The following is a 15,473-nucleotide window of genomic DNA, read 5'->3' on the forward strand; positions in this document are numbered from 1 at the left end:
CAGACAAAGTTCATAACATCTTAGCCACTGCCAAGTGGCCAAAGGAGCCTGGCCCGAGGGACTCAGCTGGTTGAGCATTGTCCCGTTCACCGAAAGGTTTCTAGTTCAGTTCCCGGTCAGGGACCATATGGAAGGCCACCAATCAATGTTTCTCTCTCTCTCTCTTCCTTCCTCTCTCTAAGCATGTCCTCAGATGAGGATTAAAAAATAAAATGACCAAAAGTATTTTAACGGCAAGACTTTTATGTTACCGTTGAAGCACAAAAATGCAATTTTATATAGTCTGGTCTCAAAGTATTCAAAAGTGGATAGAGCCCGGCCAGTGTGGCTCTGTGATTCATGCACCAAGAGGTTGCCAGTTCAATTCCCAGTCAGGGCACATGCCCCGGTTGTGGGCCTAATCCCCAGTCGAGGGCATGCAGGAGGCAGCCAGTCAGTGTTCTCTCTCATCGATGTTTCTATCTCTCTCTCTCTCTCTCTAAAGAAAAAAAAAAATTTTTTTTAAGTAAATATATTTAGCCCTGGCTGATATGGTTAGAGCGTCGGTCTGTGCACTGAAGGGTCTTGGTTTTGATTCCCGGTTAAGAGCTTGTACTTGGGTTGCAGGTTTGATCCCCAGCCCTGATTTAGGTCACATAAGGGAGGCAACCAATTAATGTATGTCTTTTACCCTTCTCTCTCTCCCTCTCCCCACCTCCTCTTGCCCCCCCCCCCTCTAAAATACAGTGGAAAAAATATCCTTGGGGGAGGACTAACCAAGAAAAAAAAAATGGATAGACTTAAAGGAAATATGCTTAATAATTATAGTTTTAGCTTGTGGGTAAAGGAATTATGTGATTTTTTTAAAAAAGAATTTTTGTCTGGAGTAAGCCTGTGTAAAGAAAGCAAGCCAAAGTCATTTTGGCTGGAAGAGCAGTTTTGTTTTGTTTTGGTGGGTCCTTTTGGAACCTGTAGGTTGGGAGGCTGGACAGCTGTTTGGAGAGAAGTCCCAGGTCTCCCACCTTGGTCATGAGAGTCAACAAGCCAGAGGTGGAGTAGCGTTTGCTCAGGTCCAGTCCTTCCCCTTCCTGCTATCGTGGGATTTGTGTGAGCTCTCTGCAGGGCTACGGCACATGAGGCTGTGTTCTCGAAGACGAGTGCTCTTACAGTCAAAAGGAAAACATGAGTCCTCACTTTTTTTTTTATCCTCACCTGAGGACATTTTTCCATTTTTTGTTCAGATAGAGTGGGAGGGAGAGAGAGAGAAACATCGATGCGAAAGGGACACATCAAGTGGCTGCCACCCGCACAGCCCAACCAGGGCCGGGGACAAACTGCAACCGAGGTACGTGCCCTTAGCGGGAACCAAACCCGGGTCTCTCTGGACCGCAGGCCGACGCTCCAGCCGCTGAGCCATACCGGCCAGGGCCAAGTCCTCACTTTTATTCCCGGAGGGGAGAAACGGAAATCAGAACTAAAGCCCAATGTGAGTTCGGGTGGAGTTGCTGCCCTGTGGCCTGTGGCGGCCAGGTTCTGTCCTCCCCTCCCCCATGGCGGTGAGCGGGAGCCTGGGGGAGCCTCGCTCCCATCTGCTTGGCTGTTGGCATGTGGTGGGGACCAGCGTTCTGGGACAAATGTGTTTTATGAGCAGATGGCCCGGTGCAGTCACTGTCAGGAGGAGAACGTGGTACCCAGCGCCAACTTCTGTGTGTGTTTATTTTCAGAGAAGACCTGCAGGAGGAGATGCCCGGCAGGAACGTGGTAAGTAGTGAGGAGCACCGTTGCATCTTGAGAACGCCGTGTTATGCGTGAAGTCGTCCTGAGAAATCGGCCGTGTGGCTATTCGTGTTTGGGAAATTTGGGAGATAGGTGGAGTAGAGCGTGAAGTACAGAGTTAGCCATCAAAACCCTAATTGTAAATGAAGCACATGAGTTTAGGCACACCTTTTTTTAAAAATTACACTTTTGGGGTGACATTGGTTAATCACGTTAACCATCGGTTAATACGTTAGTTTTATAATAGAGTTTCTGTACATTGCATTGTGTAGGCACACGTTCTAAATCCAGTTTTCAGGTCCTCCCTAACTCTCTGTAATGGGGCAGCTCGAACAGGTTCAGGGCGTAAGACAAATGGCAGGTGCCACAAAGCCCTGTGCAGGATGTGGACGTGTCCCCAGGAGGGTCATTTTGTTGTGTTGGGGCACATCCCTTCTGTCAGTTGGAACTGCTTCCCCAGTGTGCATCTTTTTTGTTTAAGTGCCACTAAATGTCACCCTTCTCTACAGCTGGGAGTAAAGGTGCCCACATGGGCTCTTCCTTGCTGACCACAGAAATCGTGGCTGCATTTTTGTGCTTCTGTTCTGGGCTGAGGAGTGCTCCACAACTCTGCTGTCTGAGCGGCGAGTGGGGTGCATGCATCACCCCATGAGCAGTTACTGCCCCTCCTCCTCTGGTCCAGGGGAGGGCCCTGTCCATGTTGCTTTGTGATTCCAGGAGCGGTCCTCCCCCCAAATGTCCACATCATGCCTGTTTTCGTGACGGAAGAGGAAGCCATCAGTCTCCGTGAGTTCCCACGGGAGCACATGGCAAGGTGAGGGAGCACAGGAGTTCATGCTTCCGGGAGTCCCTGGTGTGGGTTCATCCATGCAAGCTCCGGGACGGCCCAGCCTTCCCTAACTCCACCCCCTCCGGGTTCTGCCCTGGAAGGGGCTTCTGGAACTTTAGCAGAGAGATAGGGCAGCTGGTCTAGTGACATGACTAGGGTTTCAGAAACTCAGGTCTGTTGTTTATCTGCTTTGTGACCTTGGGCAAGTTTATTCACTACCTCAGTTTTAATTTTGATAAAGTGGACCCAATAGCATCTGCTTCATGGGCTTGTGGTAAAGTTGGAATAGTGTCTGTGCAGCACCCAGTATAGGGCTGACTTGTAGCAGACTCCAGATGTGGGTGACTCGTCCAGTGGGGCCTGTGTTTCCACTAGGCGATCCTGGCATTGCCGCTTGAAGCCCGAGAGCTAGGCATCACCTTAGTTTTACACCTGTGGTTTGGCCTCTTCGGCTCTGGCCTCAGCACCCAGTTATCACCGATGGCGGTGCTTTAGTGTCGCTAGGGAAGAGCACTTGCCCTGTGCTCAGTGGCTGTGTCCTCATATCTTCCTTGTCTGCCAGCTCGCCTGCATCTCCAGCCAGACTCCAGGAGCGCTCTGCCCCACCTCCTCCAAAGGGTTGGAGCCCATCTGCCCTGAAAGAAGACACCAGTAGACGTGAGGAAGCCGAGGCCTGGACGTGGGCAACCACCCCCGAGTCCAGGTCTCCTGACGCAGCTTGGCCAAGCGGCAGTGGAGAGAATGGACATGTCTCTGATCGTGATCTGGAGAGCATCCAGCCTGCAGAATTGCATGACACTGCCAGGGACCAGGGTCCTGAGCTCTGCTGCTCCCTGGTGAAGGAACCTGGTCTGCCCAGGGGGAACAAGGACCTGGACTTGTCTGAAATCCACATTCCAGAAGCTCCGGAAACAGGAACATCCTCAGGTTCTTTTGCCCTCTCGAATGTGTATGTCCCAGATGGCAGTGGTCCTAGTCACAGGGAATCTGTCAGCAACTCTGGCCACCTGGAACCCAAGCCACCTGAGGCCCTGCCTGTGGGCACAGCCGTCGGAGACCTCCTCTCTGCCTCCGCTCCTGCCGTGCTCACCCAGAATGGAGCCCTAGAGCAGCATGAAGACCTTCCTGGGGACAGCAGCCAAGCCCCCGTTCCCGGGGAAGGTCTCCTCCCCAGAAGGAAGAGCAGGACAATGTCATTGCCTCACCTAGATTCCAGGCAGAGAGGAACTAAGCTTTCTGTGGGGGAAGAAGGCACAGAGCCACGTGTGGATGGGGTTCATGAGAGCTGCTCAGCCCCCAGCCCGGAATGCCACCCGGGCTCTGCAGACCCTTCAGACGATGGCCCCTCTGCAGACAGCGCTGACTCCAGGGTGACCCCAGCATCCTGGGGAGAACTCGTGCGCATGAACCTCTACACGCACAGTGTCAAAGGGCTGGTGCTGTCCCTGCTGGCCGAGGAGCCACTGCTGGGAGACAGGGCAGCCATCGAGGAGGTGGTGAGTGTGCTGGGGCTGGCCTCAGCCCCTGGGAAGGTGGGCAGGCAGGGAGGGTGCAGAGCAGGAGGGGACAAGGGCTCTGCCTTGCTGTGTGACCTTGTGCGAAAGTCCTTGTTGATGTGGGGGTGGGGGCATACCTCCCTCCCTGGGTTTGTAGGGGTGAGCGCAAGTCCAGTGCATAGCTTGTTTTGCACGTTCCTGCTTCTTCTAGCCTCTTGGATGGGGGAAGACCGATTTGGAGTCTTGGTTCTGGCTGTGTGACCCAGCACACAGGCCTTTGCCCCCCAAGCCTCTGGTTCTTTGTCGGCAGTGTGGGGGTGGCAACAGGTCCTGCCCTTCCAGACACAGTATGATCACGCAGGCATTGTTGTACCATCGCCACCACTGTGGGCCTCACTTCTGAGCCGGGGCTGCTCTAGGATCTGAGTCATCTGGAGTGCCTTCCCCACAGGTCAGGCAGTGTGGGACTTCTCCAGAGGCCCCTGTGTCCCTGCATAGCCCCTCCACTGTACCGCAGTGATTGAAGCTCCTTCCTAGAGGGCCTGGGACACCTGAAATCCGGACTGGCTCCAGAAGGCTCCTAACTAACCCATTCCAGCCTGTACCGCTTCCAGCAGTGCCTTCTCTGGGGCCTGCCCTGGAGGTGCAGTTGCTATAGTAACAGGCTTGCTGTAGTTGGCAGGGAAGTGGTAGCAATAGGAATAGGAGGCTGGAATTGCTGCAGGGCGAATGGTATCCTGGGGCTTGCCTCGTTTTTTTTTCTTAAATCTATATTATTCTAAGCCAGTCTCATTAGCATGCAGGGCTTGTGACCCTCCATAAAGGAGCAAGTCACCTTGGAGCTTAGAGGAAGAGGGATGGCAGCTCCCTTCGCTCAGCACCCAGGCAAGAGACTGCTCCTCTCCAGACCTGCCCTGCTTATCTCTCCCCTTTCCACAGACACGTGACACCAAGTGGTGGCTTGTTCCATACCCTCCTTCACCAGAGCTCTGGGTGACATCACCGCCTCCTTGTATAACAGCACAGGGACCAAGGACTGCAGTTTTATACAGCTTATCTCCCTGCCAGAGGCCTTGGTTTTCATGGTCTTTTCTGCTTAGCCTCAAGCTGCAGACATGTTATGTTGAAGGTCCAGAGTTTGGATGCAATAAAGTAGATAGGAGCGAGTCCTGTGCATGGAAAGGTTGCCGGTGTTCAATTCCCCGTCAGTGCACATGCTCGAGTCGCAGGCTCAGCCCCCAGTAGGGGGCGTGCAGGAGGTGCCGATCAATGTTTTGCTCTCACATTGATCTTTCTCTCTCCCTCTCCCTTCTCTCTCTCTCTTAAAAAATCAATAAAATAAAGAGAAGTAGACTTGGTTAATCAAGCATAATATTAAACAAAAATACATTTTTTTCACCTTCCTCCCAAAAAGAAAAAGAAAAAATAGTTCAGGCTGCATTTGAAGAAGGAAGTAAATTAAAATGTATTCTGGCCCTGGTTGGAATGTCGTTCCATACACCAAAAGGTTGTGGGTTCTATTCCCAGTCGTGCCACACACCTAGGTTGCAGGTTATATCCCTGGTTAGGGTGAGTACAGGAACAACCGACTAGTGTTTCCCTCTCTCTCTCTCTCTCAAATCAATAGCATATCCTTGTGTGAAGATAAAAAAAAAAGATGCATGCTGTACATTCAGTCTATCCTCACTACACTGTTCTTTTAGCCAGGGCTGCAGAACATTTCTGGGGTAGGCATTAAAACTCCCGTTTTACCAGCAAGAAAACGGCCTCGTTGAGGTAAAGACCGAAGGCAAGCAGCTGGTCCAGAATTCTTGCCTGTTTCTCTTCCCCACCCCAGCCGCTCTGTCCCCTAGGGATCTGACCTTGGAATGATCAGTAGAAAGGTCAAGGAAAGGGGAAATGCCCTGCCTTCCGTGGCTCTTATATATGGCATGTCAGCTGGTCTCTCCCAGCCCACCCATGTTGTTAGGACAGCTGCCTCCATGGCTTTCGTGTGAGGCAGGGTGTAGTGGTGGGCAGGCCCAGGACGGAGAAGGCAGCTTATGGAAGAAGAAAACACGTCTTTTCTAAAGGGAGCAAGACGTCAGTAACTGTGATCAGCCTGCGGGTCTGAGAGTAGGTTGGACCGGCAGACAGGAAGGCTATCTGTCTTACAGTTTGGGGAGAGATCCTTACTGCCTTCTTGTTCCAGACCTGATTTCTGTCTGCTGCCATCTAGAGAAACAAGTCCCCTGCAGAATGGTAAACTGCAGCTCAGATGTCACAGTGAGCACACCCCCCTTGAAAGGGCTCCTTGGTTACATCACACACTGCCAAGGCACCCTGGTGTCATTTTGCCATCTTGTCTTTCATTGGCTCAATGGCTATCTCTTTATGTTTGCTCAGGGAGGGTGGCTGGGAGGTGGGTGGAAGGGGATGAGCCAGCCAGGAGAGATCACACTGGTTCAGAGGAACAAACTAGAGTCACACTAGGGGGCAGCATAGAGCCGCTGATTATTCCCTGCTCAGAACCCGAAGTACTCTCACTGACCTTCAAATACAGTGATCATATCGGTTAGTCACGGCTACGAAGGGACATTGAGCTGTCCCTGTACAGTGGGTGAGGCTTGAGGTTAGTACAAGAGTTTTATCCTGAAATATGAAGGAACACCCCTCCCCCATGAAACTGGTGCTTCTGAGGGAACGTATGTTGTGGCATCGTTTCCTCTGCACCTTATGGCAACTTGACATTCGATGCACTTGGTTTGTTGTGAACTAGAAGCAGGATCCAGGACTCGGCCCTAGCTCCGTGTCTCCAGGGCTGTTTTAAGGGCTGCGTATCTGGTGGTATATATCAGGGGTTGGCAGACTTAATGCTGAGGAACACACAGCAGATGTTTTCCCCTTTGCACAACTACCCAACTCTGCTGTTACACTAGAAAACTTTAGACAGCGTATAAATAATGGTGTGGCTGAGTTCCAATAATACTTTATTTATGGACATGGAAACTGGAACTTCAATAATTTTCACGTATCACAATATTATTCCTTTGATTTCCCCCCTCTAACCATGTAAAAATAGAAAAATTATTTGTAGCTCTCAGGCTATACAAAAACAGATAATGGGCTGGGTTTGGCCCAGGCCATGGTTTATAGACCCCTGTATACATGAAAGCAGTTGGTTACTACTTATTGTCCATGTCATCTAATATAGTACCTTGTGATGGTGCATTTGTGGCTAAGTGGTTTATCTTGAGTACTAGTCAGGCAGAAGATTCCAGAAGCAGAGCTCAGTGCCTACAGGGAAAACTCCGGTCTTGGCATGTCTCATGCTCTGTTCCCGCTGTCTCTTCCTTTGGGCACCGGCTCAGGATGGGAGGGGTGCCTGTTCCCAGGTTCCCAGGTCCAGAGGCTTCCAGCGAGGCTGGGGCTCGACTTCACAGTGAATGCTCGTGGGTGTGCGCACACGTATCTGTTCAGCTCTGTTGGCCAGGCCACACTGGTGATCCAAACAGGACAGATTTTGCTTATCTTTCCTGAGCACGTGTCCTTTGACTCAACTGTACACCTCAATTTAAACCAAAGAGCTCAGAAGTTGACTGTCTTGCCATGTGATGTGATCATCTCTTCATTCACTTAGTTAAATCTTTACTGAGCACCAACTAGGAGCCCAGCACTCTGCTAGGCACTGGCGGTGCACAGATGATGCATAATAAAACCTGTGTGCCTCACCTGTTGCCGTTAGGATTTCTAAGACGTTCCGCTAGGACACTGCCAGAAACAACTCTGAACCTGAGACGCACCTCAGGCACTCTGCTCGCCTCTGTACTTTTTTTTTTTTTTTTTTTTTTTTTATCCTCACCCGAGGACATTTTTCCATTTTTTGTTCAGGTAGAGTGGGAGGGAGAGAGAGGAACAGAGAGAGAGAGAAACATCGATGTGAAAGGAACACATCGAATGGCTGCCACCCGCACGACCAACCAGGGCCGGGGACAAACTGCAACCGAGGTACGTGCCCTTAGCGGGAACCGAACCCGGGTCTCTCCAGACCGCAGGCTGACGCTCTAACCGCTGAGCCAAACCGGCCAGGGCACGCCTCTGTACTTTTTATGCACACTAATTTTCCACACAGGTCTGGAGAAATCATTCATCCACAGACAAGACGTATGTGCTTATTAACGAGATATCACTTCTTTAACGGTACTTTTCATTTTTGTGACTCTATAAAAATGCCTTCGCTCAGGCTTTACAAAGCATTTTATATATGTTATTCCACTTTATCCACTCAGCAGCCCTGTAGTATTCCCATTTTGCAGATAAAAAAAAGGGGGGAGGCGCAGAAAATTCAGTAATTTACCCCTGGTCATCTGGCTTGGAAGAGGCTGAGCCAGGATGTCCTTCACCTGGGAGCCATCTGCTGGGGACAGTGGCCTTCTTGTGGCTGAAGCAGCTCCAGGAGGCCCTGTTTCAGACTGAGTCCATCAGGTCGTGACCGATGCACTTGGTCACATCTAAGGTGGAGCGAAAGGAGACCACATGCCATTACAGTGTGCCATTGTAGTAGAATATTTTAAGGAAGAAAAGAGCAATTCATGTTTACATCTTTAGGTTACAATCATTATTTGTGGTTTGGTCCCATTTTTATTTCATAAAGAAAGCGTCACACAGAATGATGTAGTGCAGTGTTCTCAGCTGTACTTGCACGTGACTCCCTGGGTGGGTTTTAAAATATGGGGCTTCGGCCTCACCCCCCAAACAGCCTTCTCAGCCAGCTTCCTCCTCTGAACCAGAGCACGGAAAACCATTCGACCAACACGCCTCCGTCCTTCCAAGCACAGTGTGTGGCTGGTACCGTTCTAGACGCACCGAGAGAGGTGAACTTGCAGACATTGGGGGACTGAGAAGCCCTGGGCGGGGAGGAGGGCTCGCCGGCTGTGCCGAAAGCCTGCAGCCCCATGCGAAAGCCATAGCTAGAAGGAGAGGGGCTAATAACGGGCTGTTTCTGGATGGTGAGATTATGGGCTGTTTCTCTTTGCTTTTTTCCTCCTTTTTATTTTTCTGCTCATCTCCCCTTTCTGCAATTTAAAAAAGCATTAAAACATAAGGGTGGAAGTTAGTACTTCTCTCAAAATGGGTAAAAATACTGGTCAGAGTCCATTTTGCTAAATCAAATAGCCACACATAAGATACTCTTTGGATGATTATTTGCTAAGTGTGGGGCCTGCTGAGGTTAGTTCTGCAGCCGTGACCCTGTTGGGCTCCTTTGCAGTACCACAGTAGCCTGGCGTCCCTGAATGGGCTGGAGGTCCACCTGAAGGAGACGCTGCCCAAAGACGAGGCCACCTCCTCCACCAGAACGTACAACTTCATGCATTACGACCGCAGTCAGAACGTGCTGATGGGTAAGGAGCCGGCTCTGTGTGTGGCCGGGCTTGCCTGGGTGGGCCCAGAGGGGGTGGGGGTTAGAACTGGGGCCCAGCACCCGGTGGGTGTTGGTGTTCTGTCCAAAGCTGTCTGATGTGCAGTTAGGCGGGGTGCTGCCTCCTCACCTGCAGCCCAGCCCCCACTGCGTTCGGAATTCGCTGGGCAAGCACTTCCTTGCTCACTTGTCTTTTAATGGCTGTTCCTCCAGTGTTTGAGAGAGGCACTGTGTTCAAGTATCTGTGACACGGTTCTGCTCAGAATTGAGGTACTCACGCACAGACCGGCGTTGCTTATGATTGGGGACAGTGCGGACCCCGTTGTGGCGGCAGCTGTCAGGCCCTGCATCCTGGGCCAGCCTTCGTCTCTCCCCTCGGCACCTGCACACGAGCTGTGCTGTCCCAGTTGACCATACTAGGTTGGGAGCTGTGGGGAAGGAGTCTGCTCCTCACAGCTTCTGTGTCTCTTCTGGAAGCCAACCTGCCACGGGTGGCCACACCCCAGGACCGCCGCTTCCTGCAGGCTGCCAGCCTGATGCATTCCGACTTCGCCCAGCTGCCCTCGCTGTACGAGATGACCCTCAGGTGAGCTCCCCTGAGTCACCCACTGTCCTGCGCCAGGAGCCACCTTCCCGGGGTCCCAGGCACAACCTAATCATAACTAAACGAAGAACATCCCAGTTACTGTCTTTAAGGCTTTCTTTTATTCCCCTGGTGGCTGCCATGATCTAGTCTCATGCTTTTCTGTGTCGTGTATTTTCTGGGTCCCATCCTGGGGCTCAGACCTGCTTTAGACACCGGGGTACAGTAGTGAGGACACCTGGGGTCCTCACCATCTCAGTGCTGTCATTCAGCCCCGGGGAAGGAGGGCCTCCGCTCCTTGTTGTAAATGATGCTGACAAGTCGTATGTGCTCATTCTAAGTCGTCCAGTCTTCTCCCAAACCTGTCAAGTAGAACATTTCCTTCCCTCACCCACCACACCCGAATGATACCCTTAGTTGACAGTTTGGTGTATATTACTCCGCGTTGTGTTGTTTTTAGTTTTCATTATTAGTATTTTAATTTTAATTATTTAAATAGCCTTTTCTAGAAAACGGGCCCCACTAATGTGCTGTTTGAGTCCCTTTCCCACTCCGTGGCGAACCCTAAACGCCTCCACGCCAGCACAGAGATCTCGTCAGCATTACTGTACTTTGTAGCATTTAACCAACCGAATTCTGTTTCTCTCCCCACATGCTTCTCTGTGAAACCAGTAGCAGGACGTAAGGCAAGTTAGAGGGTCCGGGGAGCGCCTGCTGTGCGCGTGCCGTTCGCTCAGTCCTCGCAGATTTGGGCTCGCGCGGCCCCTCTCCGCACGGAGGACACGGGTGACCCGCCCCGGGGCACGTTCTCCTTCGGAGGCAGAGTGGGCTTGAACCCCAGTCTCTCTGACTCGAGAGCACATGTTCTTTCCACACACGTTTCCAGTTTCGGGAGCAGTGTGGCTGGGTGGGAGGGTGCGGGCCCTGCACTCACACGGACATGCCTGGGAGCCTGGTGCCGGGGCGGTGAGCCCTCATGCCCACGGGCGCTGGCACTTCCGATGCCAGCACCGTCTCCAGCAGTCTTTCCACGGGACGTGGGTCGTTCCTGGCTGTAGGTCAGAGCTGCCCCAGGCCGGCAGCCTAGGCGGGTCTGCATGTACAGTCACTGGTTTGGGAGCTGGTTTTGTTGGGGGGGCGGGTATCTGTTCAGTGGGGCAGTGGAAGTAAAATCTCAGCCGCTGATCCATCAGCCAGGTTGAGGCCCTACAGTGTCTCACCTTTCTTGATGCTGAGAGGGTTCCGGCTTTGGGATATGAAGCCTGTTTTAAGAGTAGTAATAGAAACAACAGCTACCATTTCTTAAAAACTCACATGTAATAAGCAATTTATATTTATTTTATATATATTCCTGCTCATTGAATCTCTTTAAAAATATCACTGAGCCCTGGCCGGTGTGGCTCAGCAGTTGGAATGTCGGCCTGCAGACCAATGAGTCATTGGGTTCATTTCTGGTCAAGGGCACATACCTCGGTTGCAGTTCATCCCCAGCCCTGGTTGCGTGGGAGACCAGTTGATGTGTCCCTCTCATATCGATGTTTCTCTCTCACCCCCTATCTGAAGATAAATAGAAAAATAGAAAAATATCCTCAGGTGAGGTTTTAAAAAATATATATATATGTATGTATATATACATATATAATCAGTGACGGGACGTACTGCTGTCAGATCCATTTTACCCATGAGAAAGGTGGGACTCAGAAAGGGCAAATGACTTAGCCAAGGGCACACAGCTGGGCTGGAATGCTCATAGCCACCAGGCCATGGGGCCCCTTCATGGCTGTAATGGCTCATCCATGGCTTGTCCTGCGGGTCCAGTGACAGCACAAGACGTGAATACCAGTGGGCCCTTCCAGCCCCTTGAGGTCCCAGAGGGAAGAGGTGGAGGAGGAGGGTGGGACCCTCTTCCCTCCTTACACAGAAGGAGACCTGGTGAGGGGAGCCTTAGTGGTTCCTTACTCCACACTTTTAGTAGATTTGGGGAAACGGGCCCAGTGGGGAAGGAGTTCATGATGGGATCCAGGATCCAGCTGGTCGCCTGGCCCGAGTCGGTTCCTCTCAAGTGGGTCCTCCTTTGCCCAAACCCTCCTCCTTCCCTCTACTTCTGTGTCCTCAGGTTTCCTGTCACTATTTCACATCCCACTCTGCCCCCTCGCTCCCCATCCAACTGCCCGTGTGTAGAGGATCGGACCCCCGCCTCAGACGCTGTCGCGCTTGTCATGGAGGCCGGACAGATCACCCCCCCGAGCCTCTGGGCCCTCACCTGTCAGGTGGGGTGGCACCAGCCCTGCAGGAAGCCAGTGAGGGTGAGCCGGGCTGTGCAGAAAGCGCTGCACCCGTCGGTTCACACATTCAGTTAGTATGGCTTCGGGCCTGTGTCTGTGGCCACCACGGACAGTTCCAGCATCCAGTGAGCTGAAAGGATCGGAAGGGGGTCATTGGCACAGAACCTGAAAGTCAGTGAATAAGTAGAACCCAGAGCCGTGGCAGCTGTCCCCACAGCCTCTGGTGTGCTGGGCCACACTTGAGCCCCTCGTGTGGCCTCTGTGGTCTGAGATCTGCTCAGGCAGCGTTGGACTGTTACCCTCTCCCCCCCGCAGAAATGCCTCCACAGCTGTGTACGCCTGCTGCAACCCCATCCAGGAGACCTACTTCCAGCAGCTGGCGTCGGCCTCGCGGACCTCCGGCTTCCCGAACCCCCAGGACAGCGCCTTCAGCCTCCCAGGCAAAGCCAAGCAGAAGCTGCTGAAGCACGGGGTGAACTTACTTTGAACTGCGGCCCTCGCCCGGAGCTGACTCTCAAATCCAGTACCGACAAAAGCTCTGCCTTTTTAAACAGAAAAACTTTTACTTTCCTGGAAATAGTCCCTTTTTTAGGAAGTGACGGTGTTGGAGTGTTTAATCCTCCTTTTGCAGATTGGAGAGGGACCAGGTAGCTCTTCAGGTCCACGGACTGGGAGCTCGTGATCAGACCTTTATACGTGGGCCGTCCTGGGGCCAAGACAGGCGCTTTGGCTCCTTGTATAAAAGAGGCACAGGGAGGTTAGGTCCCTGTCACTGAGGCCCCTGCCACCTGCTGCCGTTCCGTCCCAGCCTTACGCACCACGGAATTCAGGGGGTGGTTTTCTAGAACCTGGTTGTCCCTAGTGTGTCCGAGCCCTGCTTGCAGGGGGCGGTGTGAGGTGCAAGCACACAGAGGGGGTGGGCTTGTTAGCAGGCGGACCAGAACATGTTTCCCAGCTAGACTGTCTGAGCGGTCCCCTGGGAGGGCTGGCACGGTCCGGGTGGAGCCACCATGTCTGGATTCTGGAACTGGACTGCTCAGAACGAGGAGCCTGTCCTGGGCAGTGCCCACCGCGGGGCCCGTGCTGATCACGTGAAAGTGAGGCTGGGTTGGTGGCACCAACAGCCCTGGGTGGCAAGACTGGAGAATTGGGAGATGACAGGCCGGGCCTGCGTCTCGGTTAGATCTCTGTGCCCACTTCCTCTTCACAGTGTCCCCAGGTGGGAGTTTCCAAAATGTTTTAGGGCGAAAGCAGAACTGCTTTTCAGCAGTGCCGAGTGCGGGAACCACTCGTGCTCTGGGCCGCGGAGCCACGTCGGCTGCCTTGTGGGCGGACGCGGGGCCAGTGCAGTGTGACGCTATCGACCACAGTCTCAGGGAACGTTCGCCGGAAGGTTCCATCCGAAAACTGCGACCTAAAAAACTACGTCAGTGAACAGACATCTGACGTTATGACAGGCTGTCTTTTCCTTAAAACACGTCTCCAAGGGCTAAAATAAAACCACCAAAAGTGCTGTTGAGTTCTGAGTAATTAAAGAGGAACACTTCTAGTGCCAAGTTAAGGTATTTTGTGCGTGTACATGTATGCGTATACTTGCGGGGACAGGTTTGTCCTTCCCGTGCCTGAGCCCGTTGGCGGGGCGAGGAAGGGGGCACTTCAGAGCGTCTCTGCGAGGGCGGGGTCACAGCCTGCGGCTCCAGGAGCACCCGCCTGGGCAAGGCTGGCCCGCCCCTTCCACCCTCCTGCCACTGGATGGCCCAGGGGGCGGTCCTCCCCACGGAGGGCCCTGGAGCTCAAGCTGGGATAAATATGTACCTCCCGCTTCTCCGCTACGCTCTCCAAGAAGAAACCCACTGCCAGTCTGCACGCCAGCCACTCAGGGTCCTTCAGACTCACGTGACACATTCCGTTTCCTGTTTTGCCGAGTAGTTTCAGCAGCCCAGCTTTTCCTGGTGCTCCCTGGTGCTCCCGAACTGGACCCCCCCCCCCCCCCAGCTGGGTGGGATCACAGGCTGTTGTGCTGAAACAGGGACAGTTTGGAGCCTGGACCCATTTCCATCCACCCACCAGGAGCTCGACTAACTGGTTCAGGGACTCTTCACACATGGTCTTTCACAAGCGTGCTGGCTGTCACGGGCCCTGTCCTGGATGTCGGACTGTCCGCAGATCTTAATCTTACTTGTTTTGCACTCAGAAACCTCTTTCCATCTAATTTCCCAGGGCTGCTGTTGAGTTAAACATGCTTTTCATACGAAATGCTCTGGTTTCTGGGAATCAGTGCTCCAGGCAGCCGGGTGCTTCCCTTTGAGTTGAGTTTTTTTTTAAACATTTTTATTTCCTGTATAGATTTTAGAAAGGAAGGGAGAGAGAGAGAGAAACATCGATGAGAGAGAACATCGATTGGCCGTCTCCTGCACGCCCCCACTGGGGATCGGGCCCACATCCCGAGCATGTGTCCTGACTGGGAATTGAACCGGCGACCCCTTAGTTCATGGATTGATGTTCAACCAGTGAGCCACACCAGCCAGACAGATTGAGTCTAATGATCAGATGAAGAGCATGTGGTCAGCACAGCAGAACAGAGACCCACACGCGGTCGTCACTTTCAAATACATCCACAAGCTCCTTGCTGCAAATTGGGGACCTAACGCCTCTCCCCTGCGTGTGGGTCGTACTTAGTGGCTCGTTTCCAGTGAGCAGCATGTGGGGGGTGGCATGTGACTCGTGAGGGCAGGTTATGAAACATGCGGCTCCCACCTCCTGGTCGCCTGCTGTGGGGTGAAGCGGACATCCCAGCAGCTCCAGGGGGGCCCTCGTGAGGTCCCCTGCCGACAGCCATGTGAGTGGACCTTGGAAGCAGGTCCTGCAGCTCCAGTCAAACCTTCAGGTGACATCCTGACGACACCTTTGTGAGAACCTCAACCAGAACCCACTTCTGAATCCCCAGCCCCGTGTGTGAGAGAGCTATATTCGAAGCCATTCTTTGGGGGTAGTTTTTCACACGGCAATAGGTAATGCACTTGCTTGCCCATATCTCGTCCTCAAACTAGGGTCCTGACAACTTTGGCACAGGGACTCGAGCCAAATACTAGACCAAGCATCAGTCTGGTGCCAGCTCCCTCCTTTC

The 15,473-nt window shown here is 52.8% G+C and overlaps 1 protein-coding gene across 5 annotated transcripts in view; it reads left to right on the plus strand.

Annotated features, from left to right (window-relative positions):
* The window catches only part of HPS4 (HPS4 biogenesis of lysosomal organelles complex 3 subunit 2), a 28,129-nt gene extending 14,284 nt beyond the window's left edge, over positions 1 to 13,845 (plus strand). For all 5 annotated transcript variants that reach the window (XM_036277006.1, XM_036277005.1, XM_036277007.1 and 2 more), the window contains 6 exons: positions 1,704 to 1,740; positions 2,473 to 2,569; positions 3,147 to 4,080; positions 9,329 to 9,461; positions 9,956 to 10,064; positions 12,662 to 13,845. In XM_036277006.1, coding sequence (XP_036132899.1) covers positions 1,704 to 1,740; positions 2,473 to 2,569; positions 3,147 to 4,080; positions 9,329 to 9,461; positions 9,956 to 10,064; positions 12,662 to 12,833 — 1,482 coding nt within the window. In that variant the 3' untranslated portion in view covers positions 12,834 to 13,845. The remainder of the gene's footprint in view (positions 1 to 1,703; positions 1,741 to 2,472; positions 2,570 to 3,146; positions 4,081 to 9,328; positions 9,462 to 9,955; positions 10,065 to 12,661) is intronic.
* The last annotated feature ends 1,628 nt before the right edge of the window (positions 13,846 to 15,473 follow it).

Source organism: Molossus molossus, unplaced genomic scaffold (assembly GCF_014108415.1).
Source record: "Molossus molossus isolate mMolMol1 unplaced genomic scaffold, mMolMol1.p scaffold_m16_p_22, whole genome shotgun sequence".
Taxonomy (NCBI): Eukaryota; Metazoa; Chordata; class Mammalia; order Chiroptera; family Molossidae; genus Molossus; species Molossus molossus.